Consider the following 27,987-nt stretch of genomic DNA (forward strand, 5'->3'; position numbering starts at 1 on the left):
TTTTCTCCCACTTGCTTTCAAGAAGTATGAATTGAAGGCTGATGCGTGTGAAAATGGAAAGCCTCAGGAAATGAGTTTAATAATTCTCACAAGAGCAATCAATACGGAATTGGAGTTGTAGATTCAGTTACAGACATACTCAGCAATCATTCTGGACACTCGTATTTTACCAATAGCAGCAACTTGCCACTACACCTGATTGCAATACATTATGATTTATTTCATGATAGAACCTAGAACCATAGAATAGTTTAGGAATTCATTGGTCAACTGAACCCCCACCCCACCCATTGCCTAGTAACCATGCCTACACAAATTTGGTAGGTTCAGAGGTCATTTCTAACACCTGCAGTCCTGAGAAGGGGATTATCTTTCTTATCTGTTTTTTTTGTCCCTTATATCAGTGGAGGCTGACTATGTTTATTCATTGCAGCTAGAAGCTAAATCCTTGTATTCATCTTCAAAAGCTGTGGTGGCTTGTAGCTGCCTGGCCTGCCTCTAATAGGGTACATGCTCTGTGCCTCATTGTTCCAAAAGAATGTGGTCTGCCTAATTTAGCTTATTTCCCATTATGCCAGCAGGGTAATTTGCTTGTTGGCCAAAGCTCACAAGAAAATACAAAAATATAGTTTAAATTTATACTTGTTCAAAAATGATTAAATATGTGCTTATACAGACAATACCACCATATAATTTATAAATGAGGCACATTGTGATACTTTTATATATAAGGCACACTTAAACATTAGTTTAAACTAATTTACTTTGTTTTAATAGTCTCAAAAAGCAGAGGTTTCTGTATCCCCTGTTACACAGTGCATTCCACTCATAACATAAATGATTTTCTTCACCTGCCATCTGGTCATCAACTCTAAAGTCAGTGGAACCGTTTCTCTTTATTTACTATAATTCATGATTTTAAATATCTGTTAGCACAGGCATCTGTTAGCTTGATTTCCATCAAAAATGCTTTCACCCGACTACTGCCAAATCAACCCTTTCTAGTGGGTGGCCAGTTAGCTCAGCTGGTTAGAGCCTGGTGTTAATAACTCCAAAGTCATGGGCTCAGTCCGCGTACCAGCCCAGTAAAATTGCCGATCCCTGTGCCGTCCTGGTTGATGTTATTAGGGTGGAGATGCTGGCATCGGACTGGGGTAAGGACAGTAAGAATGATATTATTATGGGAGCACAGAGATTAACACTGCTGCCTCACAGCACCAGGGATCCAGGTTCGATTCCTAGATTGGGGCACTGTCTGTGTGGAGACTGCACTTTCTCCCCATATCTGCGTGGGTTTCATCCCACGTTCCAAAAGACCATGCTAAATTCTCCCTCAGTGTACCCAAACAGGCACCGGAGTGTGGCAACTAAGGGATTTTCAGTTACTTCACTGCAGTATTAACGTAAGCCTAATTACAGTTATGTTTTGTATTTATATGAGACTGGTATCAACCCATTCTTCTCAAGCTCCAGGATGAGGGCCATTTGTGGCTGCAAGTGGGTAAACTGAATTGCTCCCACCTTTTGCCTGGAGCTATAGACTCAGCAAAGACACCAAAGATAGGAACCTAGGAACATCTGCCTCTGTTTTTTTCCTGCAGCAGAAGTGGGGTTTGCAACTAGTTCAGCATCACAGTCTGGTTTTTCGCCATGATCTTTTTCTTCTTAACCCTTTTCTCCTGAACCTGCTGATTCTTCAGCTGACAACAGGCACACTTCCCTATCTCACCCAAGCAGTCATTCTCCAATGAAGCTTGGACAATGAGTGTCAGCAAGCTAGAGGGTCCCATTGCACACATGATTACATTCTACATAGGTATATTGGTAGCCAATTATCAGAAATAAGAAACTCTGGCTGATTTTACTCCCTTGAATTCAGGAGCATCAAGGTATGAATCATCAAGATTTCTGGATAAAATTAGAGTGGATAAAATATCACACCAAATATCTACAGCAACCCTATTACAGATAATTGTTCTAAATGTTCTGTGGGCTAGACACTTGGGCACACACTTTATTCAGACCCATTCCCTCATTGCATGAAAGTGAGGAACCATCCCCTGTACTTGTGAATTTCTAACAAGCACTTGACAGTTGGATTTTACTACAAAATAAACTGCACAGAGAGATGACACTTCTCAGTATTTGCTTGTTCTACTGAATACAGTTCCTTATTTTCTTTTTGTCATACTTTCTTGAGCAAACTCATTCATTGTTAAACCCAAGAGTTCTAGGGTGCTAAGAAAGTACGCTGGTGGAGCGGCTGTAATCACAGTCTCAGATTTCTTAGTTTCAAACGGTGGAATTAAAAGTTTGTGTAAGTGAAGGTGAAGCGGCATTTTCCACATCTGCTTCTGGTCAAAACGTAGCTTCCGCAGCAAAGATTCATCCAATACCTAATGAATTAAATGAAGTGTTAGCAAGGGTTTCCAATAACTACTGATACTAGGACAGATACAAGGCTCATTCAATTTTAAGTTAAGATTTGGACATAAATGCTGTATAAAGAAAGATTCACCCAACATAAGATCGGAAATGTGATGGTGTTAGCCTGAATCAATGACTCCTTTGAAGCTGGAGCAATATCATCAGTACTCATTAACACACAGACTTGTGAACAATAATGGTAGACTTCAGGGCACAGATGAACTAGTGAAATTAGCAGGCGCATAGCCGATGACATTTACTACAGGGAAGTGTGAAGTGATATGTTTTGGTAGGAAGAATGGTGAACTACAATGTAGACTAAGCGATACAATTTTAAAGGGGGTGCTGGAAGAGAGAAGGGAATTTCAGAGCTTAGTGGCACAGGGAGCTGAGGGCGCACTTGCTAATAGTGGAGCAAATAAAATCAGGATTTTCAAGAGGCCAGAATTAAAGGAATGTCGGTGTCTCGGAGGGATGTGGGCTGGGGATCTCAAGGATAAGGAGTGGTGAGGTATGGAAGGTTTTGAAAACAAATTATGAGAATTTTAAAATCCGTCACACAGACATACTCTCCCCCAACCTTTAACAATACCCCACCCAGTAAAACATTATTCCTTTCTGCTCACCTTTCCTAACAATATTCCATTCCCCCTTCAGTACTCTATCCCTGTTACAGTACTACATTATACCCACCTGAGTTCGAGGAATTGCTGATTCCACTGGGAGACAGAAGGGAACTCCAAGAACCTTGCCCAGCCGTGCAGAATGCACATGATCCCCAAGAACCGCACAGAGTTTGACAGTGAGATGGACCTGCAACAGGCTCTGAAAGGCTGGAAAAGCAAGCAAACACAGGAAAATTGTCAATCTTAGCTAAGATATAACCATCTGACAACAGCTTAATGAAAGTGAACCCAGACTATGCAACCCTGTAACATAAATATATTTCACTTTCCCACAAACCGTCATGGGGGTTGGAGCTGGTGTTTAAAAATTAAATGGGAGTTAAGAATGATGTTTATGATTTTTGAATAACTTTTTAAAATTTTATACTGCCTGGGACTCTGTGGAATCCTTTGTATGGTTTGCTTCAGTTAAAAGATTGCATTTTAAGGTATTTCTGCCTGTGTTACTAACTATGCTAAGATTTAAAGAGAACTTGGCCACATTTTAAACTCAGCTGGGCATTCTGGGATTAGCTTGGAAGGTTGACTGCATCTTTTTGAAACTAATTTTGCAAGCAAGGATTTCTCATAAGCCCAAACAGAAGTTTTTCATGGTCACAGCTGCCAATTGATTATGAAAGTTAGGGACACAGTCTGTACTAGCAATTTCAATAACACAGATAAGAATTCAAATATTGTAGTAACAGTTATCTGTTTAGTTCTGTCCTGTTCAAGGTTTGAATCAAGTCTGAATCAGGACTAGACAGCTTCTGCTGGTCTCTCTCTCTCAAGTAATCCCTTTTTGCTTTCTGATGCATTAATTTTAAATGATGCTCAATAAAGAAAGTTCGACTTCAGACGAGTGCTGCCTACCTCTATTCAAAGAAATGAACAGATCCTACAGACTCTTAAGAAACAGAGTTAAGGATACCAGTCTACTAAATCAGATTTTTTCCAGCACTCATCCACTTTTAGTGATGGAGACAAAACTCAGAAACACACAATCCTCTGGCCTGTACCACTGATCTCTGCTCAATCTCAGTGGCTATCTGAAACCAGAGGCAAGAGTGAAGATCATCAGCACAAAGGCACCAAAGCACTGCCTCAGCCATCACTTCGTTCCTACTTGTAAAATGATCAAACTCCAAAAACTCCCATTGCTTAGCTCACAACATTCATGGCCCTCTCCCTAATCCTGTTTCTGCCAGGTTCAATTCTGTTAATCCTCTCATCATTGAGAGATACAGACAGCAACCACTTCTTCAAAGGAGTCTCACAGGAGCAGACATCAGTCCACATTCCCCTTCGAAGCACAAGATTCTGTTGTTACTCCCTGCTCTCACCACTGTCTGCACTATGGAAACTCCCTTAAGCCCATCTGGCCTGCATTCATTTCACTGATAGACAGGGAGCAGTTTAGCAGTTAATGTCTGACTGACTCACATGCCAGGGGCTGAAGCTGTACCAATGCACAGCCATCTGTAGTATCCAGAACCTTGTACCGTGTAACAGCCTTCTTCACTTCCTTCCGCTGAAAGTTTCCAGGTGTGGGATGAAACACAGGAACCACCTATCAGTGCGATAAAATATGGTAAAGCAACATCACTGCAAGTTTTACAAGCCCATAGAGGTAGGAATAGTGTTTGTATATCTGTGCCACATTCTAATCACTGCATGAATACTGGGAGTATGGGGCTGTTGTTACTTCCAGAACATAGAAATGCAGTCTGCATTGCCAAAGTAGCAGGAATTCAAACTTGTTACTTTTCTATATTTCTTGCATTTCCTCTGTAAGAAAAATTGGTAGTTAACTGCATCCAGGTTACTTCCATGGATGTTATTTGGTTATTATTAGCAGGAAGAATGCTTTGAGGTAGAAAGACAGCTGTCTCTCTCTTATTTTCTCTCCCTCCATCCAGGGGAGTGTCTCCTTCAACAGTGGAGCCAAAATCAAGACCTCATTATGGAGAGATCTCATGTGAGGAAGCCCATGTGTTGTGTGCATCATTCCACAACACTGCAATACACTGTTGCCTGTTTCTGATTTTCTGCACATTTTTCACTAAGATAAAGGCAAAATACTGCGGATGCTGGACTCTGAAATAAAAACAGAAAATGCTGGAAAATCTCAGCAGGTCTGACAGCATCTGTGGCGAGAGAATAGAGCCAATGTTTCAAGTCAGAGCGCTGACAAAGGGTCATCCTGACTCGAAATGTTGGCTCTATTCTCTGTCTACAGATGCCGTCAGACCTGCTGAGTTTTTCCAGCATTTTCCTTTTTTTGTCTTTTTTTCACTGCTTACTGTGTCCATCAGAATGAGAAGTCTCACAACACCAGATTAAAGTCCAACAGATTTATGTGGGATCATGAGTTTTTGGGGCACTCCTTCTTCAAGCTTAGTGTGCCCTCCCCAGTCCAACACTGGCATCTGCACATCATTCTGATGGAGGTAATGGAAGGGATGGGGTGTTATCAAATAGAATAAATTACCAGCTCATGCTCTCCGATATTCTGTTTTTTCAAAGCAACACTGATTTCTCCCTCTGCAGGTTCTGGGACACCCACTGTCACTGCGCTGTTAAAAGAGGGAGACACACACTAAATACAAATAAGCCAAAAAAGAGAGTCCACCAATGCACAGAACTCTGGAGCAGTATGGTAAGATTCACATCATTTTTAAGTACCATAAATTTATCATTTCAAATCATTAAACCTGATGTGTTATACAGAATAAATTGATCTAGCATACTTATGTAATTAAGCAATGCAAGGACTTCATTATACAGTACCTTCTCACATCCTCGGGGCTTCCTGAAATAGTTTACATCTAATGTATTACTTCTGAAATATTGATGTTATGTTGATAAGTTAAGAAATTTAAGAAATAATTATGTGTTGACAGCCAAGACATTGAAGGGGGTTAACTCACTCTCTCAACACCTCCTTCAACATCTTATCATAACAAATTTCACAATCTTTTCTATTCTGATCCCAGCCACTGATGCATCCCCTCGCACTCTGCCTCTGGGGCACTCTCACACTTCCGTGATACCTCCCAGTTTCATTCTCAAACCCCTGCTCACCCCTATACCATTGTTTTCGTGTCCCTCCACCATCTCTTAGCCACACTTGCATATCTGCAGTGATACCTGTCCTGCGACTGGCGACAAAATAAGTTGGGGACAGTGTTTAGCACAGTGATTTTTAAAAATCACCGGGAAAGAACACAAACATCTTTTTTTTAAATATAAGCTTCAATTTAAGTTGCATTTCAAAACATGGCAAAAATGCTTGATAGAGTTTTAAACAAAACTGCTGATTGGAATGTTACTCCCAGGTCAATTGGGTCTGAAATTTAGTTAGTGATAGCCCTGTTATTATTGTATTAGACCAGGATTATCAGATCAGATCAGTCACGATCTCACTGAATGATGGAGAGACTCGTTGGCCAAATAGCCTACTTCGGCTCCTACGTCTTATGATCTGTGCTCATGAATTTGAGTTTGTGATAGCCCTGTTACTCACAGTGCTCAGTAATGCACAGCCACTAACAACTGTGACATTGGCACCTTAACACAGCAAACCTTGTATGAAATAATTTTAATGTGGCTTGAATGCACAGAAATTCAGGAGCAGCATGGTGGCACACTGGTTAGCATTGCTGCCTCACAGTGCCAGCAACCCGGGTTCAATTCTGGCCTTGGGTGACTGTGTGGAGTTTGCACATTCTGTCTGGGTGCTCCAGTTTCTTCCCACAGTTCAAAGATGTGCAGGTAGGCTGGATTGGCCGTGCTAAATTGCATCTTAGTGTCTCAAGATGTGTGGGTCAGGGGGATTAACATGGTAAATGCACAGGGTTATAGAGAAAGGTCTGTCACTGATTCGGTATAGACTCAATGGACCGATTGACTTCCTTCTGCAATGTAGGTATTCTATAATTCTATTCCAGGAAAATTTATGTCAGTCTGTGCACAATGCCCATTTCTAGGTGTAACCAACTGGCACCCCCATTTATTGTTGGATTGTTAAAAGATACTACAATTGTGTTTTTATTACGGTTATTGCACATTTTGTTCCTTTGATTAGCACGTGTGACAAGAACCCCAGGTTAGCATATGTAAGCTTTTGTAAGTTTTCATTTTAAAATTGTACCATAACTCAACCATTACCAGTAAGTGACAAATGCTTCTTTCCTTCTCCGAGCTTGGATGAAGGCATCCTCAATGTGTTTAGTGGTGTGATGACAGGTGGAAAGTAGTACCAGGCCAGAACAGGCCCTGCAAAGAAACAGTGCAATATTTGCCGAGGGTTACCTTCTGTTAATACAGGAGAACATGAATAACTAAGTTACTCACAATGAACAGATTATTATAGCACGAGTAGTCAGACCCTAAATTTTTGGTCCAGTCTGGTTAGGAAGTTAAAGTGAATAAAATATGAGATTCAAGACACTTGCATAAAGACACAAAATTCCATGGTTTTTGAACAAACAAAACCAAGGGCAGGATTTAATGTGCAACCCGCCGTGAAGCAACCCACCAGTAATGGGATTTTCTTATCCCACCTTTGTCAACAGAGTTTCCCGTTGAACGTACCCCTCGCTGCTGGGGAACCCATAGAGGGAGTGCGCTTTTGGCAGAGCTGAAAGATCCTGCGGGTGTCTACAGCTGGAAAATTCTGGCCAAAATAAACTTAAGATAAAATAAATCTATCTTATACATTTGGGGGAAAGAAAATTGTACCATAATGAAGGTTTTTTTCATAATTTAATTATAAGAAGTACCTAATATCACAAACTTCTTTGTACAGATATCATTTTGTTCCACACTTACACATATCATAGCACAAAATTACAACAGTATAACCAAAAAAAAAAGCCAGTACACGTAACAAAGAGGATTGCAGGATTTAAACATCAGAGAATTATTATTATTTAGAATCTGCTTTTCCTCCTATACTCGTTCTTTAAACTTTGGCAGAGTTAAAGAGAGAGTTTAATAACCATTACATGTCTTTTTCCCCATAATCTCTTCGTGGTCAACCAAAGGTAATGAAGAAAAATTAAGGTTTCCTTTAGAAACATTTTGACCAGCTTGTATTTCTAGATTGTACATGGGTTTTCAATCTCTCTGATTTAACAGTAAACCAATACTCCCCTTGTCAATGTGGATGCATATTATTCACTCTAAGATAGAAATGATTTCTGCATAGGACTCGCAACATTATTACAGAAGAACACGGGATTTTTCTAACTCTTTTCCTCTGTTATTACAGAGGAAATTATTATTACTATTATTACTCTGTAAGATCGCCCTTCAGGCTCCTACGCTCCGGAGAAAGAAGTTCCAGTCTATCCAGTTTCTCCTTATAACTCAAACCATCAAGTCCCGGTTGTATCCTGGTAAATCTTTTCTGCACTCTTTCTAGTTTAATAATATCCTTTCTATAATAGGGTGATCAGAACTGTACACTTCTTTCACAATTTTATCCCAGTATACATTTGTTCTCTTATTTTTCAATTCTTTCTCAAGCCTATTAATCTTTTCATCACAGCAGCAACTATTCTGGTCAGTTCAGTTGCCTTTCTTTCAGAATCGTCCTCATACAAGGTTAACAACTCCACACAGGCAGTCAGTTCATCTTTCTCCTATGGTTACAGACGGCTCCTTAAGACCTTTCCGATTCATTCATTAGATCCTCAGTTACCTGCTGTTAAAGTCTGGATGTGCTCTTCCATACTGTAAATCTCATCCTTTTTTATGCTCCAGAATGCATCAAAGTTCAAAATTTTCATTGCTCTTTTCACAATGAAGAACAGTCCATCAGTTTTGGCTTTTACTATACATTACCTTACCCCTACTATATTCCTTATACACCTATGATTGCGTGGCCAAATTCCCCTCCAACTCAATTTTCAAGTTTGCTGATGACACCACTGTAGTGGATTGGATCTCAAACAATGAGGAGACAGAGTACAGGAATGAGACAGAGAATCTGGTGAACTGGTGTGACGACAATAGTCTCTCCCTCAATGTCAACAAAATGAAGGAGATTGTCATCAACTTCAGGAAGCATACAGGAGAACATGCCCCTGTCTACATCAACGGGGATAAGGTGGAAAGGGTCGAGAGCTTCAAGTTTTTAGGTGTCCAGATCACCAACAACCTGTCCTGGTCCTCTCATGCTGACACTATAGTTAAGAAAGTCCACCACAGCCTCTAATTTCTCAGAAGACCAAGGACATTTGGTATGTCAGTTACGACTCTCACCATAGAAAGCATTCTTTCTGGTTGTATCACAGCTTGGAATGGCTCCTGCTCTGCCCAAGACAACAAGAAACTACAAAAGGTCACAAATGTAGCCCAATCCATCACGCAAACCAGTCTCTCATCCATTGACTCTGTCTACACTTCCCACTGCCTTGGCAAAGCAGCCAGGCATTCGTTCTCTAAAGATCCCACACATTCTCTCTTCCGCCTTCTTCTGTCAGGAAAAAATACAAAAGTCTGAGGTCACATCCCACCAACCCAAGAAAAGTTTCTTCCCTGTTGGCGTCAGACTTTTGAATGAACCTACCTTTATTAAGGTTGCATTCAGCTGATCTTTCTCTACACCCTAGCTATGGCTGTAACACTACATTCTAAACTCTGTTGTTTCTTTCTCTATGAATAATATGTTTTGTCCGTATTGTGTGCAAAAAACAATACTTTTTACTGTACGCCAATACATGTGACAATAATAAATCAAATCAAAATTAATTCTGCATTGGTCCTGTATCTGCGTTCTATTGCTCCGGCATAAACACCAGTGATATGTTAAATAAAATCAAATACATTATGCTCTGTTTCTACATTTTGTATTCAGACCTCCAAATTACATTCTAATCCTGTGTGTACTGATAGTTTCACGGTATTTTCTAAAGACCTGTCAGATTTCCATATTGAAGCCACGTACCTGTTACTTGCTTTTACAATGTGGAGTTCTTTTGAAAGATGCAATTGCTGCTGAAGTGCTGGAAGCAGTGAGGTCAAAGAGAGGTCTTTACCTGATGTACAGTGAAATAAATAAATGCTTTGTTTCTTTTAAGCAATGATTCTCATTCACTCAGCAGTAACTAATCAGTTTTTGTAGTCAGGTTGGAGCTGACACAATACTAACATTTCACAGTCCATTGCTGGTCATGGTCCATCGTTCAGCAAATGGAAAGGGGGGAAAGCATAGAAATAGGAATAGGACATTCAGCCCATCCAGCCTGCTCCATCACTGAAACAGATCACAGCTGATCATCTATCTGTATGTCATTTCCCTCCACTATCCCCAAGTTCTTTGATGTCATTAGTATCCAGGGACTTACCCATTTCTGTTTGGAACATACTCAATGATTGAGATCTGAAACATTCACCACCCACAAAAATGAAGAAATTCCTCCTCATCTCAGACTTAAATGGCCTGCTCCTATTTGAAGACTGAGAACGCTGGTTCTAGGCTCACCAGCCAGGGGAAACACCCTATCTACATCTCACGTTCTGAAAGAATTTTGTAAATATGAATGAAATCAGTTCTCAACATCTCAGCAATTAGTCTGGTGAATTTTTTATGGTCTCACTATGGCAAATATGCCCTTCCTTAGATAATGAGATCAAAACTATACACAATACCACAGGTGAGATCCCACCAAAGTTCTGTACAATCACAGCAAGACATCTTTACTCCTGTATTCAAATCCCCTTGTGATGATCCCCTCCTAACTGCTTGCTGCACCAGCATACTAGCTTTCAGTGACAGCCAGGTTCCTTCAGACATCAACACTTCCCAACATCCCACCTTTCTGTTTTTTCTAACAAAGTGGATATTTTCATACTGATTCACGTATTCCACCAACCTTGTTCTTGCCCATTCACTTGGCCTACCTCAGTCCTCTTGGAGCCTCTGTGCATCCTCCTCACACTTACATTCCCACCTGGTTTAGTCTCATCAGCAAATCTGGAAATATTACATTTCGTCCCCACATCCAAATCATTTATATAGAACATATAGAATATGAGTAGCTGTGGCCCCAGCACTGATCTTCACATACCCCAATGTAATAGCCTGCCATTCTGAGAATTGACAGTAAAAAGTCTGACAACACCAGGTTTTAGTCCAACCGATTTATTTGATAATAGACTCACAAGCTTTCGAGGTTTCCCTCTTCGTCAGGTGAATGGAGAGTTCTGGCCTCAGACAGAGCATATAAAGCACAGACAGTTTAGAGATTACTGATTAGAATGCGAATCCTCATAGATCGACAGTTCCGATGCACCACAGCGAAAAACCGCACCAATCTCCTCAGAAGGCAAACACGGGACACAGTGGACAGAGCACCCTTCGTCGTCCAGTACTTCCCTGGAGCGGAGAAGCTACATCTTCTCCGGAGTCTTCAACATATCATTGATGAAGACGAACATCTCGCCAAAGATCACTTCAAACAGACCATTGTTCGCAGCAAACTACCCAGTCTTCAGGAGAACAGTGACCACAATTCCACACAACCCTGCCACAGCAACCTCTGCAAGACATGCCGGATCATCGACATGGATACCGTCATCACACGTGAGAATACCATCCACCAGGTACATGGTAAATACTCTTGCAACTCGGCCAACATTGTCTACCTGATACGTTGCAAGAAAGGATGTCCCGAAGCATGGTACATTGGGGAGACCATGCAGACGCTACGACAACGGATGAATGAACATCGCTCGACAATCACCAGGCAAGACTGTTCCCTGCCTGTTGGCGAACACTTCAGTGGTCACGGGCATTCAGCCTCTGACCTTCGGGTAAGCATTCTCCAAGGCGGCCTTCACGATACACGACAGCGCAGAGTCGCTGAACAGAGACTGATAGCCAAGTTCCGCACACGAGGACGGTCTCAACAGGGATCTTGGGTTCATGTCGCACTATCTGTAACCCCCGTGACTTGCCTGGGTTTGCAAAACCTCACTTACTGTACTGTCTGGAGACAATACACATCTCTGTAACCTGTGATCAGTGCTCCTTCCACTCACATTGTCAGTCACTTCAGGTCTTGAACAGCAGGTTAGGTGTAAGGATTCGCATTCTAATCTGTAATCTCGAAACTGTCTGTGCTTTATATGCTCTGTCTGAGGCCAGAACTCTCCATTCACCTGACGAAGAGGGAAACCTCGAAAGCTTGCGAGTCTATTATCAAATAAATCGGTTGGACTAAAACCTGGTGTTGTCAGACTTTTTACTGTGTTTACGCCAGTCCAACGCCGGCATACCCACATCATTCTGAGAATTACCCATTTATTCCAACACTCTGTTTCCTGTCTGGTAACCAATTTTCAATCCATGCCAGTACATTACCTCCAATCCCAAGCACTCTATTTATTGTTTATTAATCTCCCCTGTGTAATCCTATGTAAGGCCTTTTGAAAATCCAAATATACTACCACCCATGGGTTCTCTTTTGTCTAAGATACAAGTAACAGCCTCAAAAAACTCCAACAGGTTTGGCAAACACAATTTCCCTTTCATAAATCCATGTTGATTTTGCCCATTCATATCATTATTTTTTTTAAGTGTCCTGGGATCACATCCTTTATAACAGCTTCTAACACATTTCCCACTGATGTCAAACAAATAGGTGTGTAGTTCTCCATTTTTTCACTCCTTGCCTTCTTATATAGTGGGATTACATTTGTTGCTTTCAAATCTAGATTCTTTCCAGAATCTACAGAATTTTGGAAAACCACCACCAATGCATCCACTATCTTTATTGCCAGTGCCTTCAACATTCTGGGATGTAGCTCATCCCAGGGGATTTATCAACCTTCAATCCAATTAATTTTGTGAGTACTATTGCCTCATTAATAATAATTTATTTCAGTTCCTTATTTTGATTACTTCCTTGGCTCCTTAGTATTTCCGGGAAGTTTTATATATTTTCCTCTGTGAAGACAGACGAGGCTAAAGGTTTTCCAAACACACTTGCCCCAAAACCGGAAAATCCCGAAGGTCAATGGATTTCTGTATGGTTGGTGCCCCGCCCACCACAATTCCTGTGGTGCATGGGATGGGAAAATTACGTCCAAAGTTTTGTTTCTCAGCCATTTCCCTATTATAAACTCTCATAGCGCCACATTTAAAGGACCCATAACCATCCTTTAACTCAGTGGGTCAACTTTGAGAGCCACGACTTACAAACGCTACAAAAACACTTCAGAAATTACACTTAATCTGAAAGAATCTCAAGAGGTTTTCCTGTGGTGCACTCAGACAGAGTTCATCAGGGTCCCTGTTTTTGTGTATGTGAGGGCAAGGAGTGGCTGACCCCAGTTTATCTGTAGTGCTCTCTGTGGGAGAGTTTGGACTTTCTCCAACCGTAATATTTACAAGTCAAGTTCTTTTTGTACTTTTTAGGTGGTGAACAAAGAATTAATACCAACTTCTTTCGCTCCCTCTTTTCCCCTTGACTCACATAATCTCTACACAGTTGACAAAAATCCCTTTTTTACACGAGGGACTCTTCCCCAACAAAAAGCAAAACTTCATTTCCCTTCCAATATACAACTAGCTTCCAAAATATTCACAGTTATATCTTTACAAGATTCTACTTTAATGTTTTGAGCAACTTGAATAATATCACTGCTAGTAAAACCAACTGTAAGGCACAGGAAAAGGAACAGAATCCTGGCTCAAAATTGCAATTCTGTAGTAGCATATTATACCTGAAATGTATGCAATATCACCACACTTGCAGCGTATATGTCTGAGTGTAACAAACAGAATATTGTGGGTCCAAGCCAGATAAGCTTGCGCTGGAAAATAATGGTATTTTTAACATCTTTCTTCTGCTTGCCGTCCTGCCCCTCCTGAAGGTATTAACTTCATCCCAGTGTGTTTCCATAATGCACAGACATCCTGCAGTACTCCTTTCATTCAGTGTCATTATTTGTGTATGAGCATTGTCAGTGAGTGTTGTACAGAAGAATCACTGCTGAGGCTAACTCTGTCCTCACCTACCATACAGCCACATACATGTCACAAGTGCACTCTTTATTCTTCAGTCAAACTGAACATACTCCTCTATCACTGCGCCCTTTGTTGGCATGAGCTACTGCCAAAATGAAATATTCTGAATGATTTTCTTCACCCATCAGTACAACAGCAGAGCAGAATGATGATTCAAACTGCATCCTCCCACACACTGCAGTCAGAACACTAATTATGCTGTCATTTTCTCCTTTTACTACTTTACCAATGCTCAACTAAGAGGAAAGCCGGATAGTTATTTCCAGCATTCAAATCATGGTTGTTTTGTAACTAGCCATCAAGAACTGCATTAGGAGAATGGCAAAGAGTAATTCTACATCTAGTTCTTCCTTTCTTCATGAATAGGCACTGAGCCTTTATTCAATGCATAGTATGACCGCAATTTTTAGATTAGAGCCTTACTGCGAAGGTAAGGGTGGTCTGAAGATACATTCTGCAACCTTCAGAACCCCAATATCTGGCACCACCCAGACCGGAATGTTATTTTCAGTCTGGTTGAAATAAAGGTGACACACACTTCAACTCAAGAATGTGCACGCTTACCTGTGATGGGGAGCCCTGGAGGTTTACTGATGGCGATCAGAGGATCTGGTGGGGAAGCAAACATTAAGTTTAGGACTCAGCTTATTCTGTTATGTACATAATGCATTGAGTATGAGAAAACCTATATGCCATGTCACTATGAAACTACAGGGAACATGCCTTTGTTGCTTATTAAAATTATTCACATGGAGCTGAAACCTTGATCTGAGATTGGCTGAAGGGAATAAAGACAAAGTAATTAAACTTGCAAACTCTCAATGGTAATGCATCTCAAACAAAAGCAGAAAATGGTGCGAAATCGATTATTTCTCTCCAGATGCTATCAGCTCTGCCAAGATTTTCCAGCATTTTCAGCCTTTGTTTCAGATTCCAGCATCTGCAGCAATTTGCATTTAACTTAATATATCTCACATTCTTTAAAATGCTTCACATGACCCACATAATGTGCATTAAACAAACATTTATCCTTATTGTTGCAAAGCAGTGAAATATTGGTGTTTCTACATTTATGAACTTTCAGCTTGGCAAAGGCAGGGATGTAAAGGACATAATCACTGCACAAAAATGTAATAAATTAACTCTTTTTGTATATTTCCAATGTTCATAAGGTTAAAGTTAAGGATCAGATGGCAAATGTTTCCATAATGCACCTTAACCACAGGGGTTTAAAATGAGTCTCCCCAGTCCCAATCAGTTTCATTTATATTTATTCATTCATGAGATTGGATGCTACTGGCAAGGCCTATGACATTCATTGTCCATCCGTGACTGCCCTTGGGAAGTTGGTGACAGCAGGAAATGAAGACAACAAATGGTATGTTGCCCTTCACAGTGAGATTATTTGAGTACAGGAGCAGGGATGCCTTTCTGCAGTTATTCAGGGCCTAGGTGAGATCACATCTGGAATAGCGTGTGCAGTTTTGGGTCTCCTGATCTGAAGGATGTTTTTGCTATGGAGGGAGTACAACGAAGGTTTATCAGACTGATTCCTGGGATGGTGGGACTGGTGGCATGGTGGCACAGTGGTTAGCACTGCTGCCACACAGTGCCAGGGACCCGGGTTCAATTTCTGGCTTGGGTCACTGGCTGTGCAGAGTCTGCACGTTCTCCCAGTATCTGCATTGGTTTCCTCCAGGTGCTCCAGTTTCCTCCCACGGTCTGAAAGATGTGCTGGTTACGTGCATTGGTCAGGCTAAATTCTCCTCAGTGTACCTGAACAGGTGTCTGAGTGTGGTGACTATAGGTTTTTCATAGTAAATTCATTGCAGTGTAATGTAAGTCTGCTTGTGACACTGGTAAATAAACTTTAAACATATGAGGATATAGATTGAGTCAGAATTATATTCACTGGAGTTTAGATGAGTGAGATTTGATTTGACTTATTGTCACATGTATTAGCATACAGTGAAAAGTATTGTTTCTTGCGCACTATACAGACAAAGCATAAGGAAACAAGAAAGTGCAGAATGTAGTATTACAGTCAGAGCTAGGGTGTAGAGAAAGATCCACTAATTGCAAGCAAGTCCACTCAAAAGTCTGACAGCAACCGGGAAGAAGCTGTTCTTAAGTCGGTTGGTACATGGCCTCAGACTTTTGTGTCTTTTTCCGACGAAAGAAGGTGGAAGAGAGAATGTCTAGGGTACGAGGGGTCATTAATTATGCTGGCTACTTTGCTGAGGCAGTGGGAAGTGTAGACAGAGTCAATGGATGGGAGGCTGGTTTGTGTAACATACTGAACTACATTCACGACCTTTTGTAGTTCTTTGCAGTCTTAGGCAGAGCAGGAACCATATCAAGCTGTGGTACAACCAGAAAGAACGCTTTCTATGGCGCATCTGTAAAGGTTGGAGAGTGTCGTGGCTGATGTGCCAAATTTCCTTCGTCTTCTGAGAACGTAGAGGCATTGGTGGGCTTTCTTAACTATAGTGTCGGTATTGGGGGGGGGGGGGGGGGGGGGTGTGGTGGTGGTGGTGGTGGTGGTGGTGGTGGAGGAAAGAAACCAGGTAGATGAAAGGTAAATGTTCCCTATGGCAGGGAGTCCAGAATCCAGGCTCACAGTCTTAAGGATAGGAGTAAACTATTTATGACTGAAACAATGATTAATTTCTTCAACCAGAGACCTGTGGAATTCCCTATCAGAGAAAGCAGTTGAGGCCAAAACATTATTTTCAAGAGGGGGTTAAATATAGTTCTTGGGGCTAAAGGGATCAAATAATGAATGGCAGAGCAGGCTCAAAGGGCTGAATGGCATATGCCCAGTCCTAATTCATATGTTTGTATGTTGTAAGAATCGGTTTCACTAAAGTCCTTTAGGGAAGACATGTAATCTTTGCTAGTCTGACCTTTATGTGATTCCAGATCCACCACAATGTGGTTGATTCTTAACCTGCCTCTAAAGTGACCTACCAAGCCATTTGCTTGTACCAAACCACTCCGTGCACCCCCTCCCTCACCCCACGGATATTGGGACCTCTCATTCATCGGTTGCCTGTTCCCCAACACAGGTCTCAAGCATCGGGGCCATCCCAAAGGGTCCCATACTCCCATCCCCCCCCCACAAAGGACCCCTGACATGATCCACCCCTGAACAACTCACCTGTCATGGCATCCTGCATAGCCCCCAGTCAGAACTCATCCTCTTAGCAGTGCCCAACTGGCACCAGAACCTGGTGCCACTGCTGGGATGCCAGTTGCACCCTGACAGGTGGGCATGTCCGGCTATCGTCCCAACCCCCCCCCCCACCAAGGGCTTCAATGGTGTCCAAGCACCCCCATCCCACATCTGAAGGCTGGTGATTTCCATGTGCTGGAATTTGAATGGGCTATGCATATTTAAATATGCTAATCAGACTTATGCCCTTTCTGGGACTGATCTTGTTTGCGCCATTAGAAAGGAGTCGGGAGAATTGTTTGACACTGGGCACAATACAGATTTTTAGGCTTGCAAGCTATTTATTCTTTGGAATTGGCCCAATTTGCTCCAAGCATGGCGCGGTCAGAGAATTGCTCCCCAACATTCTTCAGGTCTTGAACACAGTTTAATCATTTGAGAGTCTCTTCTTAATATCTGCATGTCACCATCACATTTTGCTTGTTTTTTTAAAGAAATGCAGGCTTTAAGCGTCAAGTAGTCTTTATTAAATTTAGGGGTAACACAGTGGTTAACACAGCTCCAGGGATCTGAGATCGATTGCGGCCTTGGGGGACTGTCTGCGTGGGGTTTACATGTTCTCCCGCAGTCTGCGTGGGTTTCCTCCCACAGTCCAAAGACATGTGGGTTAGGTTGGTTAGTCTTGCTAAAAATTGCCCCTTAATGTTCTGGGATACGTAGATTAGAGGAATTAGTGAGGTAAATATGTGGGGACAGGGCCTGGTGAGAGTGTTGTCAGTGCTGACTCAACAAGCCAAATGGCCTCCTTCAACACTGTAGGGATTCTATGATAAATCAGAACAGAGTAAATACAAAGTGACAACTCATATTTTCACAATTCCTTAGCCAGCTCCTCCTATAGTAAAAAATACAATTACTTCACAAACTATAATGAAACTACCAGACGTTGTCCTTCTTTCAAGACTTTAGATGAGAATCTCTGATTTGAACAAGACAAGTCAATAAATGCATTAAAGTGGCTGGGACTGAAATAACAAAAGCAATAACTATCAACCACATTATTACACCACATCCTCTGCATTTAAGTAAATAACTTGGCCTCTCCCTTTCATACTAGTCTCTGCAAACGAACTATTTCAGGATAGTGGATCAGTGTTTATAAATTTCATTTTTTTTTGTCACAGACCCTAACTAAAACAACAACTGAATTGAAATGGAAAACAAAATGGAAACATAGAAAGGGAACCGACCCTCTCATTCGCTAAGGGAACAAAAACAAACTTGAGGTTTGGAGACCAAATGTTCTGGAAAAACTGACCCTGTTTAAATTGGCTAAGATCAAGTGTAATATCGACATGCTGTGCTTGGTTGAAGTTATTAGGTTTCATTTTAGCTTCATTTGAAGCAATTTTTAAAAGCGGCATCTCAGCCTTTTGGCTAAGATGCAAATGAGATCAAGCCTTGGAGGAGGAGCTATGCCTACTCCAATCAGCTTGGATCATGTTTTAAACCATGGAATCTTGTGGCTTTAATCTTTCGTAAATAACCGGGATTTCATATTTAAAAAAGGTTACTGGGGTCTGAGATCCCAGCAATTGTTTCACATTAAGCTGCTTTAAAAAAACCTTCAGTATTAAGGTCAAATCAAAGAATCAAATAACATGCTGCATCTTAATTTTTTTTCAGATCCCATGTGAAAACAATTCTACTGCTGCAATAGTGACAAAACACGACACTTACCTTGGTTTTAAATCAACAACTGCAGTTTACAGTTCCCAGTGGACCTTGGAACTTCTATATTTCTGCTGACCTGGAGATAACTACATATACACAGTTACTGTTTTTCTGTTCTTCAGCCCACATGCTAACCCTATGTACATGCGCAGACCAAAAGAAGTCAAACGGTATGAAAAGGGCAGTTCAGGTGACCTGAACTGCCACACCTTTCCAGAATATGTCCCCCAAGGAGGACACTGGAAGAGGGACAGGGAAAAGGACCCAAACTAAGATGTAGAACAGAATGGAGGCCCCAGGAGAAAATCTCAGGCAGGGATTAGATAGAGGCTCCATAAGTCAGTCTCAGGTAAGGGACAAGGACAGAGATCAGAAACAGATCCCGTTAAGTAAAAGCTGGAGAAAGAAGCAGAGAAATAGAGTTAAAATGAAAGACAGAGCTACAGGATGCAGGACTTGGAGCAAAGGGGGCTAAAGGGAAGCCCTGAAGATCCAGGGAGGCAGTCAAAAGTTGGTCCTCTGCTTGTCACAGCGAAAAACCGCACCGATCTCCTCAGAAGACAAACACGGGACACAGTGGACAGAGTTCCCTTCGTCGTCCAGTACTTCCCCGGAGCGGAGAAGCTACGACATCTTCTCCGGAGTCTTCAACATATCATTGATGAAGACGAACATCTCGCCAGGGCCATCCCCACACCCCCACTTCTTGCTTTCAGACAACCACACAACCTCAAACAGACCATTGTTCGCAGCAAACTACCCAGCCTTCAGGAGAACAGTGACCACAATACCACACAACCCTGTCACAGCAACCTCTGCAAGACATGCCGGATCATCGACATGGATACCATCATCACACGTGAGAATACCATCCACCAGGTACATGGTAAATACTCTTGCAACTCGGCCAACATTGTCTACCTGATACGTTGCAAGAAAGGATGTCCCGAAGCATGGTACATTGGGGAGACCATGCAGACGCTACGACAACGGATGAATGAACATCGCTCGACAGTCACCAGGCAAGACTGTTCCCTTCCTGTTGGCGAACACTTCAGTGGTCACGGGCATTCAGCCTCTGACCTTCGGGTAAGCATTCTCCAAGGCGGCCTTCACAACACACGACAGCGCAGAGTCGCTGAGCAGAGACTGATAGCCAAGTTCCGCACACATGAGGACGGTCTCAACAGGGATCTTGGGTTCATGTCGCACTATCTGTAACCCCCGTGACTTGCCTGGGTTTGCAAAACCTCACTTACTGTACTGTCTGGAGACAATACACATCTCTTTAAACTGTGATCAATGCTCCTACCACTCACATTGTCAGCCACTTCAGGTCTTGAACAGCAGGTTAGGTGTAAGGATTCGCATTTTAATCAGTAATCTCTAAACTGTCTGTGCTTTATATGCTCTGTCTGAGGCCAGAACTCTCCATTCACCTGACGAAGAGGGTAACCCCTCGAAAACTTGTGAGAATATTATCAAATAAATAGGTTGGACTAAAACCTGGTGTTGTCAGACTTTTTACTGTGTTTACGCCAGTCCAACGCCGGCATACCCACATCATGTCAAGTATGACAGCTTGGTATGGCTCCTGCTCTGTCCAAGACTGCAAGAAACTACAAAGGATCATGAACGAAGTCCAGTCCATCATGCAAACCAGCCTCCCATCCATTTCCTTCTGCCTCAGAAAAGCAGTCAGTATAATCAAGGATGCCATGCACCCTAGACATACTCTCTTCCATCAGGATAAAGATATAGAAGTCTGAAAACACATACCAATTGACTCAAGAACAGCTTTTTCCCTGCTGCCATTAAACTTTTGAATAGACCTACCTCATATTAAGGTGAATCTTTTTCTACATCCTAGCTATAACTGTAAGACTACATTCTGCACCCTCTCTTTTCCTCCTCTATGCACAATATGCTTTGTCTTATAGCACGCAAGAAACAATACTTTTCACTGTATACAAATACATGTGACAATAATAAATCAAATCAAAAATGATTTGGTTGATGAAGGAAAATTGAATAACTGAATTATTTTGAGATCTTTCCAAACTGTCTGATGTAATGTAATTCACTTTTATTGTTTAATAAGTGTCTTATTCTTCATATTTAAAATTCAGCAGCAGACTTTTGTGAATTTGTTTAGTAGTTTTCCTCTACGGTTTTGCAAAAAAATCTATCATGCCAGGTTCCACTATCTGACTTGTACAGTACTAACACAGCTGGGATTGCGATACTCCTTCAGAAACACATTAATGAGGATGATGAGGATAATATAAGTAAGAGTTGATGAGGAATAAAATGCAGGTAGTAAATAAATGTGCAAGAGGCACATTTATTAAGATAAAGCATAAGAAACAGTGCTGTCTATCTAACCTGTGCAATACTTGACGGATCTGAGAATGCGGAACATTGACAGTGATGTTGAAAGTGAGATCCTTTGCTACCCTGAGCTTAAGTATTGACTCCTTACTGGAGTAAGGAGTAAAGTTACATAGACATCTTATGATATATAATCCATGTATTCACATGTAATAGTTGTGTTTGACAACGTGGCATTTAACCATAGAGGCAGCATTGCAGAGACTCCTGGACACACAATTTGTCCCTGGAAACACAGGTCCTAATGCAGTTACACATTTAAAGCCCTACAAGTATGCTGCACACTCCTTCTGTTTAACTTCAAAAAACGGTGGAAGTGATTTTACTGAAATGGGCACTCACTTTCTTGGTATACCACACTGGTTGCTAGCAACTCCAGGAGGTCATCCCTCGTCAGTTTCTGGAGCACTGGAATACCTGGATCCTGGAGGATATTAACAGCCTTGTCTTTTTTCAAATGCTGCCTATGTTTTGGTATCTGCTCCTTTAGCTGTATATCATACCTATAAAGAAACAGGAACATAGAATGAAAGGTAAAACAATGGTAGCCTTATCACTCCTCTCTCTGAACTTCTAGATCCATGGTTCCTCTGGAATTTCCAACTCTAGTTTAACCCATGCCAGTGTTTTTCGAATTCCAATCCTACCCATCCTTCCACTCACAATACGACCTGCATTTTATTCCTCATCAACTCTTACTTATATTATCCTCATCAGATGAATTAGTACTCTAGTATATAGTTAATGGTCAATCTGCCAAAAACTTACCCTTCTCTATCCTTTCCTACAATGGCAAACTTTCCATGTCCACTAACATTTGACACAAGAGTATGAAAGTTGGGTTTAGTCATTGAGACTAGTACCACATCAGCGTACATCTCTATTCTGCTGCTCTTCCACAATTCTCCTGTTTAAAGGCCCCTTCTGTGTACGTGTGCTCAAGTTTGTACATGTTTCAGATTCTCTAAATGGGAACATTCTCAACACTAAACACATTATTTTGTGTGCCCTTGTTGAATAACGCTCGGAACTTTACTCACACTTTGCTAAGTACGGAACAGTGCCTGGAGTTCTAAAATACTTGGAAATAAAACAATTCACTCACTCACCAGGACACTGGACGGGACAGATGCGATGCTGAGTCAGTCACAAGTCTTCGTATGAAAAACCAGGAGCAACCATGTATGACTGCTGTCTGAGTCACATTTCCTGTCCATATTTGCTTCCTTATGTGATTCATCCTAAATTAAAACCACAACTACTTTAACATCTCAACCACAGCTGGAGCTCATAGGGTGGCATCATATTCTCAGAATCTTTTAATTGGCTCCCAGACGAAAGAAAACCTATGTCTTCATCTGCCTTAAATAGGAGAATGGGACTAATTGAAGAGCTCTATCAAAGAGCTAGCACAGGTATGTTGGGACAAATGGCCTCTTTCAGTGCTGAATCATTGTTTGATTCTAAATAAAGCTAGATTCTACTAACAAAAAGAGGCCAATAAAAGTTATCAAAGTTCAGTTGCAGAGAATATGCCATAAACAATGATCATCTGAAACATCGCTAAATATTAGCAAAGTTACTTGGGCTTCCTACTGTTTCCGTGCTGTAAACCTCTGACTCTATAGATTGTTAGATGAGTACGATGGGTATAGAGGGATATGGGCCAAATGCAGGCAATTGGGATTAATTTAGGGGTTTTAAAAAAAAAGGGGGGCATCAACAAGTTGGGCCAAAGGGCCTGTTTCCATGCTGTAAACCTCTATGACTCTATTCCTTCATTTGCTTATGTACATTAGTATTACCACATTATTGACAAAAACCAGGCTAGTCTCATTGATAAGTTTAATGCCAGTGATTCAGATGCAATCCAATGTTTTATTTCTGTGACACACTTGACTGTATACCTAGACGTCGCTGGATTCCGGGGAAGTGCCGGAAGATTGGAAAACGGCTAATGTTACGCCGTTGTTTAAGAAGGGTGCCAGGCAAAAGGCGGGGAATTATAGGCCGGTTAGTTTAACGTCTGTGGTAGGTAAAATGTTAGAATCCGTCATTAAGGAGGAAATTGCGAGGCATCTTGAAGGGAATTGCTTGATAGGGCAGACGCAACACGGTTTCATTAAAGGGAAGTCGTGTCTGACAAATTTACTGGAGTTCTATGAGGATGTGTCTAGGGCGGTGGATAGAGGAGAGCCGGTGGATGTGGTCTTTCTGGATTTTCAGAAGGCGTTTGATAAGGTACCTCACAAGAGGTTACTGCAGAAGGTCAGAGGACATGGAGTTGGGGGTAGGGTGTTAGCGTGGATAGAGGATTGGTTGTCAAATAGGAGGCAGAGAGTGGGGGTCAATGGGTGCTATTCGGATTGGCGGTTGGTGACTAGTGGGGTGCCCCAGGGGTCGGTGCTGGGGCCTCAGCTATTTACCATTTATATAGATGATCTGGAGGAGGGAACTGAGTGTAGGGTGTCGAAATTTGCTGATGACACCAAGATTGGGGGAACGGCAAATTGTGCGGAGGGTGTGGAGAGTCTGCAGAAGGATCTAGATAGGCTGGGCGAATGGGCCAGGAAATGGCAAATGGAATTTAATGTTGGCAAGTGTGAGGTGGTCCACTTTGGTAGGAAGAATGGTAGGAAGGACTATTACTTACGTGGCGAAAAACTGCAGCAGGCGACGGTGCAGAGGGACCTCGGGGTCCTTGTGCATGAGTCGCAAAAACCCAGCCTGCAGGTGCAGCAGGTGGTCAGGAAGGCGAATGGGATGCTGGCCTTCATAGCGAGGGGGATTGAATATAAAAGTAGGGAGGTCTTGCTGCAGCTGTATAGGGCATTGGTGAGGCCGCAGCTGGAGTACTGTGTGCAGTTTTGGGCGCCGCACCTGTGCAAGGATATTTTGGCCTTGGAGGGAGTGCAGAGGAGGTTTACAAGGCTGATACCGGAGTTGAGGGGGTTGAGCTATGAGGAGAGGCTGAATAAACTAGGCTTGTACTCGTTAGAGTTTAGAAGAATGAGGGGAGATCTCATTGAGACGTATAAGATGATGAATGGGATGGATAGGATAGAGGTGGAGAGACTCTTCCCGCTCAAAAAAGACAGTAGGACTAGGGGGCACAGCCTCAAGATAAAGGGGGGGCGGTTTAGAACGGAGTTGAGGAGGAACTTCTTCACTCAAAGGGTGGTGAATCTCTGGAATTCTCTGCCCGTTGAAGTGGTGGAGGCTGCCTCGCTAAATATTTTTAAGAAGCGGGTTGATGGGTTTTTGATAAGAGAGGGGATTAAGGGTTATGGGGAGAGGGCGGGAAAGTGGAACTGAGCCACGACAGATCAGCCATGATCTTATTGAATGGCGGGGCAGGCTCGAAGGGCCAGATGGCCTACTCCTGCTCCTATTTCTTATGTTCTTATGTTACTAACCTCATAATAGACTTAATACTACAAACAGAACGTATGTTGCAGGTAAATTACAGAAATACATTTATTCTAAAAAAGTTAGCAGAAACAAAACCAGAATAAATTGCTCATCACTGATGGCTAAATCATAGGATCCCTACAATGCAGAAGATGACTATTCGGCCCATCGAATCTGCATTGACCACAATCCCAACCAGGCTCTATCCCATAACGTTATGCATTTACCCTAGCTAGACTCCCTGACACTGAGGAGCAATTTAACACGGCCAATCTACCTAACCTTTGGTTTAACCTCCAACATCTTTGGACTGTGGAAGGAAACCAGAGTACCCGGAGGAAACCAAGACAAGGGGAGAACGTGCAAACTCCTCACAGACAGTGACTCAAGCCGGGAATCAAACCTGGGTCCCTGGCACTATGAGGCAGAAGTGCAAACCACTGAATATTGATAGAAGTCAGATCAGATATGGAATTGTAAAGGCTTTAATTTTTTTTTAGTCCTGACTAGGTGTGCAAATTTTGCCAGAATCTAGACGATAAGCAATTTAATATTTGTGTTTAAGGTGCAATAGAAGGAAAAACAAGACAAGTGGCAGATGTGGGAAAACACAAGAATACATAATTCTAGATTAATGCTGTTTTAGAAACAGGAATTAATTTCAGACAATACAAATTAAAGGTAAATTATGCTTAATGCATCTAGTAAGAGTTCTTTCAAGGGTTAATTGATTGCATAAAAGGTAAACAGTATAGATACATGATTTTTAGGACCTTTTTAACAAGGCTTGTTACAAAAATACCAGCATATGGTACAAAAGTGAATGTTTCTAACCCATCAAGCACTGATGGGTTCTACCAGATTGGAAGTGGAACACCAGAAACATCAGTTGCAGGGTCCATTGAAATTATTCCAGAAAACAGATTATCTGGTCATTGTCACATTGTGAGACCATGCTGTATGGAAATTGGCTGAAGTATTTTGTACATGGTAGTAGTGACTACACTACCGGTTGTAAGGCATGTTAAGAACCAAAATTTCATGTTAAAAAAAGCACTATAAAATTTAATTTTTAATCCATTTTTGGTCATGTAAAACGTGTACATACACAAAACTTGCCAATGTAAAAGTGCTGGCAGGCAAACAGTGAAGAGTGTACAATTATTGCAAACTATTGTGGATATTGGATCTCAAACAAAAACAAAAAAATGCTGGAAAATCTCAGCAAACCTGGCAGCATCTGTGGAGAGAGAACAGAGCAAACGTTGAGTCTGGGAAACCCTTTATCAGATTGTAGACGACTCCAGATGGGGCGGCATTGGGCAGACAGGTAGCAGACGCAATTTAATGTGGATAAGTGTGAGCGAATACACTTCCCAAGTAATAAAAAACACACGATGGACAGATGCTGACCTTATAAGTATGATCTCAGATAAAGTTATAAAATCGCATTATAAAGCGTCACACTGGATAAATATTTGAACCACAGGGAGATGTAAAGCTGCGGAGATCAGTGTGGGAGGGGGGATGAGTTTGAGTTGCACCGAGAAGAAGAAGGGCCTGGATAAGATGGTCACATCTGGGTGTTTCTCACCCTGCCGCGTTCTCCCCGAGCTGCAATCAGCTATCGTTTCTCTCCGGCTCCGGTTCTCCTCGCCGCCCGTCAACATCCACCTTCCGGATGCGATTCACCCACATCACTGCCTCTACCCCAAGCTCCAGGCCCCTCTTGAGCTTCACTTTCTATCCGCCGGTCAGAAAGCCGAGCTCGGAAGATTGGTTCCGCCCCCCTTCTCCATTGTGAGAGAGAGAGGCCAGCACGAAACTGCAGCAGCCTCTTGTACGTCACTCAGCCCCTGTACATCCCATTTATGTTAGCTTACATTTCCTGTTTCTGCTTATTACAGCACATCCAGAGTTATTAGAGTGTTTTTTTTTGAAGCGAATCAGTGACACAGATTGCAAGATTAAGTGATCCAGAGGGTATTTCGAAAAGCGAAATACAAATAAGCCAGTTAAACTCAAAAACGAAAGGGTGACTGTTGTTGAGAATAAGCGATAATTGGCAGGTTTAGCACCTCAGTTTCTTTATTTAGCACCATTCCCAAAACATAACTCAGTCACTTCCCAATCACAAAAGCACTCTATACTCAACTCATCCCAATCCCTATAGATGCACGCTATATTATCATAGAATCCTATTGCGCAGAGGACCATGTGGCCCATCAGGTCTACACCGACCACAGTTCCACCCAGGCTCTATCCCCATAACTCCATGCATTTACCTTAGCTAGTCCCCCTGACACTAACGGGCAATTTAACATGGCCAATCCACTTTGGACTGTGGGAGGAAACCCCTACAGACACAGGGAGAATGAGCAGACTCTGCACAGACAGTAACCCAAGCTGGGAATTGAAGCTGGGTTCCTGACGCAGTGAGGCAGCAGTGCAAACCACTGTGCCACCCTTGCCACAGTGGTTAGAACTGCGGTCTCACAGTGCCAGGAATCCCCAGGTTCGATTGCAGACTTGGGCGATTGTCTGTGTGGAGTCTGCATGTTCTCCCTGTGTCTGCATGGGTTTCCTCCAGATGCTCTGATTTCCTCCCACAGTCTGAAAATATGCAGGTTAGGTGGATTGGTAATCCCGAGGCCTGAATTAATAATCCTGATTCCAAATTCAAATCCTACCATGCTATTCTGAAAATTTGTATTCAGTTTAAAGTGAGAATGCTGGTTCACTAACATATCTTTCCTTAGTATACTCTATCACTAATTTAACCAGCCTGTAGAGTGGCTGAGCAAATTAAAGTCCTATCAGTAATGCCCACATCCCAAAAATGGATAAAAGAAATAACTTTTTCCTGTACTTCATTGGCTGTAAGGCACTTTGAGATATCATGAGGAGCTCCGTTTAAATGCAAGTCTCTCTTTTCTTTCTGTTGTAGAAGGCCTTTCCGTGGAAAAGAACGTTGAGGAAAACTAGGTGGGGTGATCATATACCTAAGAAAGACTCATTTTTTTTAACCATTTCAAATATTGAAGCTCCATTATGGACATTACCTGTTCAATTCTCCTTTAGACTCTGTGTAGGCCATCCTGTATGTTCAAAACACTGAAGTTTACAGGTAACAATTCAGACAG

At 42.0% G+C, this 27,987-nt stretch overlaps 1 protein-coding gene across 5 annotated transcripts; it reads right to left on the reverse strand.

Annotated features, from left to right (window-relative positions):
• Positions 1 to 290: 290 nt before the first annotated feature.
• On the reverse strand, positions 291 to 27,985 carry rpusd4 (RNA pseudouridine synthase D4). 5 transcript variants are annotated; one of them, XM_080181745.1, is made up of 10 exons: positions 27,907 to 27,985; positions 22,543 to 22,674; positions 21,776 to 21,936; positions 14,698 to 14,742; positions 10,048 to 10,138; positions 7,263 to 7,370; positions 5,584 to 5,668; positions 4,536 to 4,662; positions 3,121 to 3,260; positions 291 to 2,396 (listed from the first exon to the last, which is right to left on the reverse strand). In XM_080181745.1, the coding sequence occupies exons 1-10, from the start codon at positions 27,939 to 27,941 to the stop codon at positions 2,172 to 2,174; spliced, it is 1,149 nt and encodes a 382-aa protein (XP_080037871.1). In that variant the 5' UTR covers positions 27,942 to 27,985; the 3' UTR covers positions 291 to 2,171. The 5 variants fall into 5 exon arrangements, with proteins under 5 accessions (XP_080037871.1, XP_080037870.1, XP_080037872.1 ...); XM_080181744.1 differs by lacking the exon at positions 27,907 to 27,985 and adding an exon at positions 26,444 to 26,580; XM_080181746.1 differs by lacking the exon at positions 27,907 to 27,985 and adding an exon at positions 26,439 to 26,532.
• Positions 27,986 to 27,987: the final 2 nt, after the last annotated feature.

This window comes from Carcharhinus amblyrhynchos, chromosome 3 (genome assembly GCF_965287045.1).
Source record: "Carcharhinus amblyrhynchos chromosome 3, sCarAmb.v2.hapA, whole genome shotgun sequence".
NCBI lineage: Eukaryota > Metazoa > Chordata > Chondrichthyes > Carcharhiniformes > Carcharhinidae > Carcharhinus > Carcharhinus amblyrhynchos.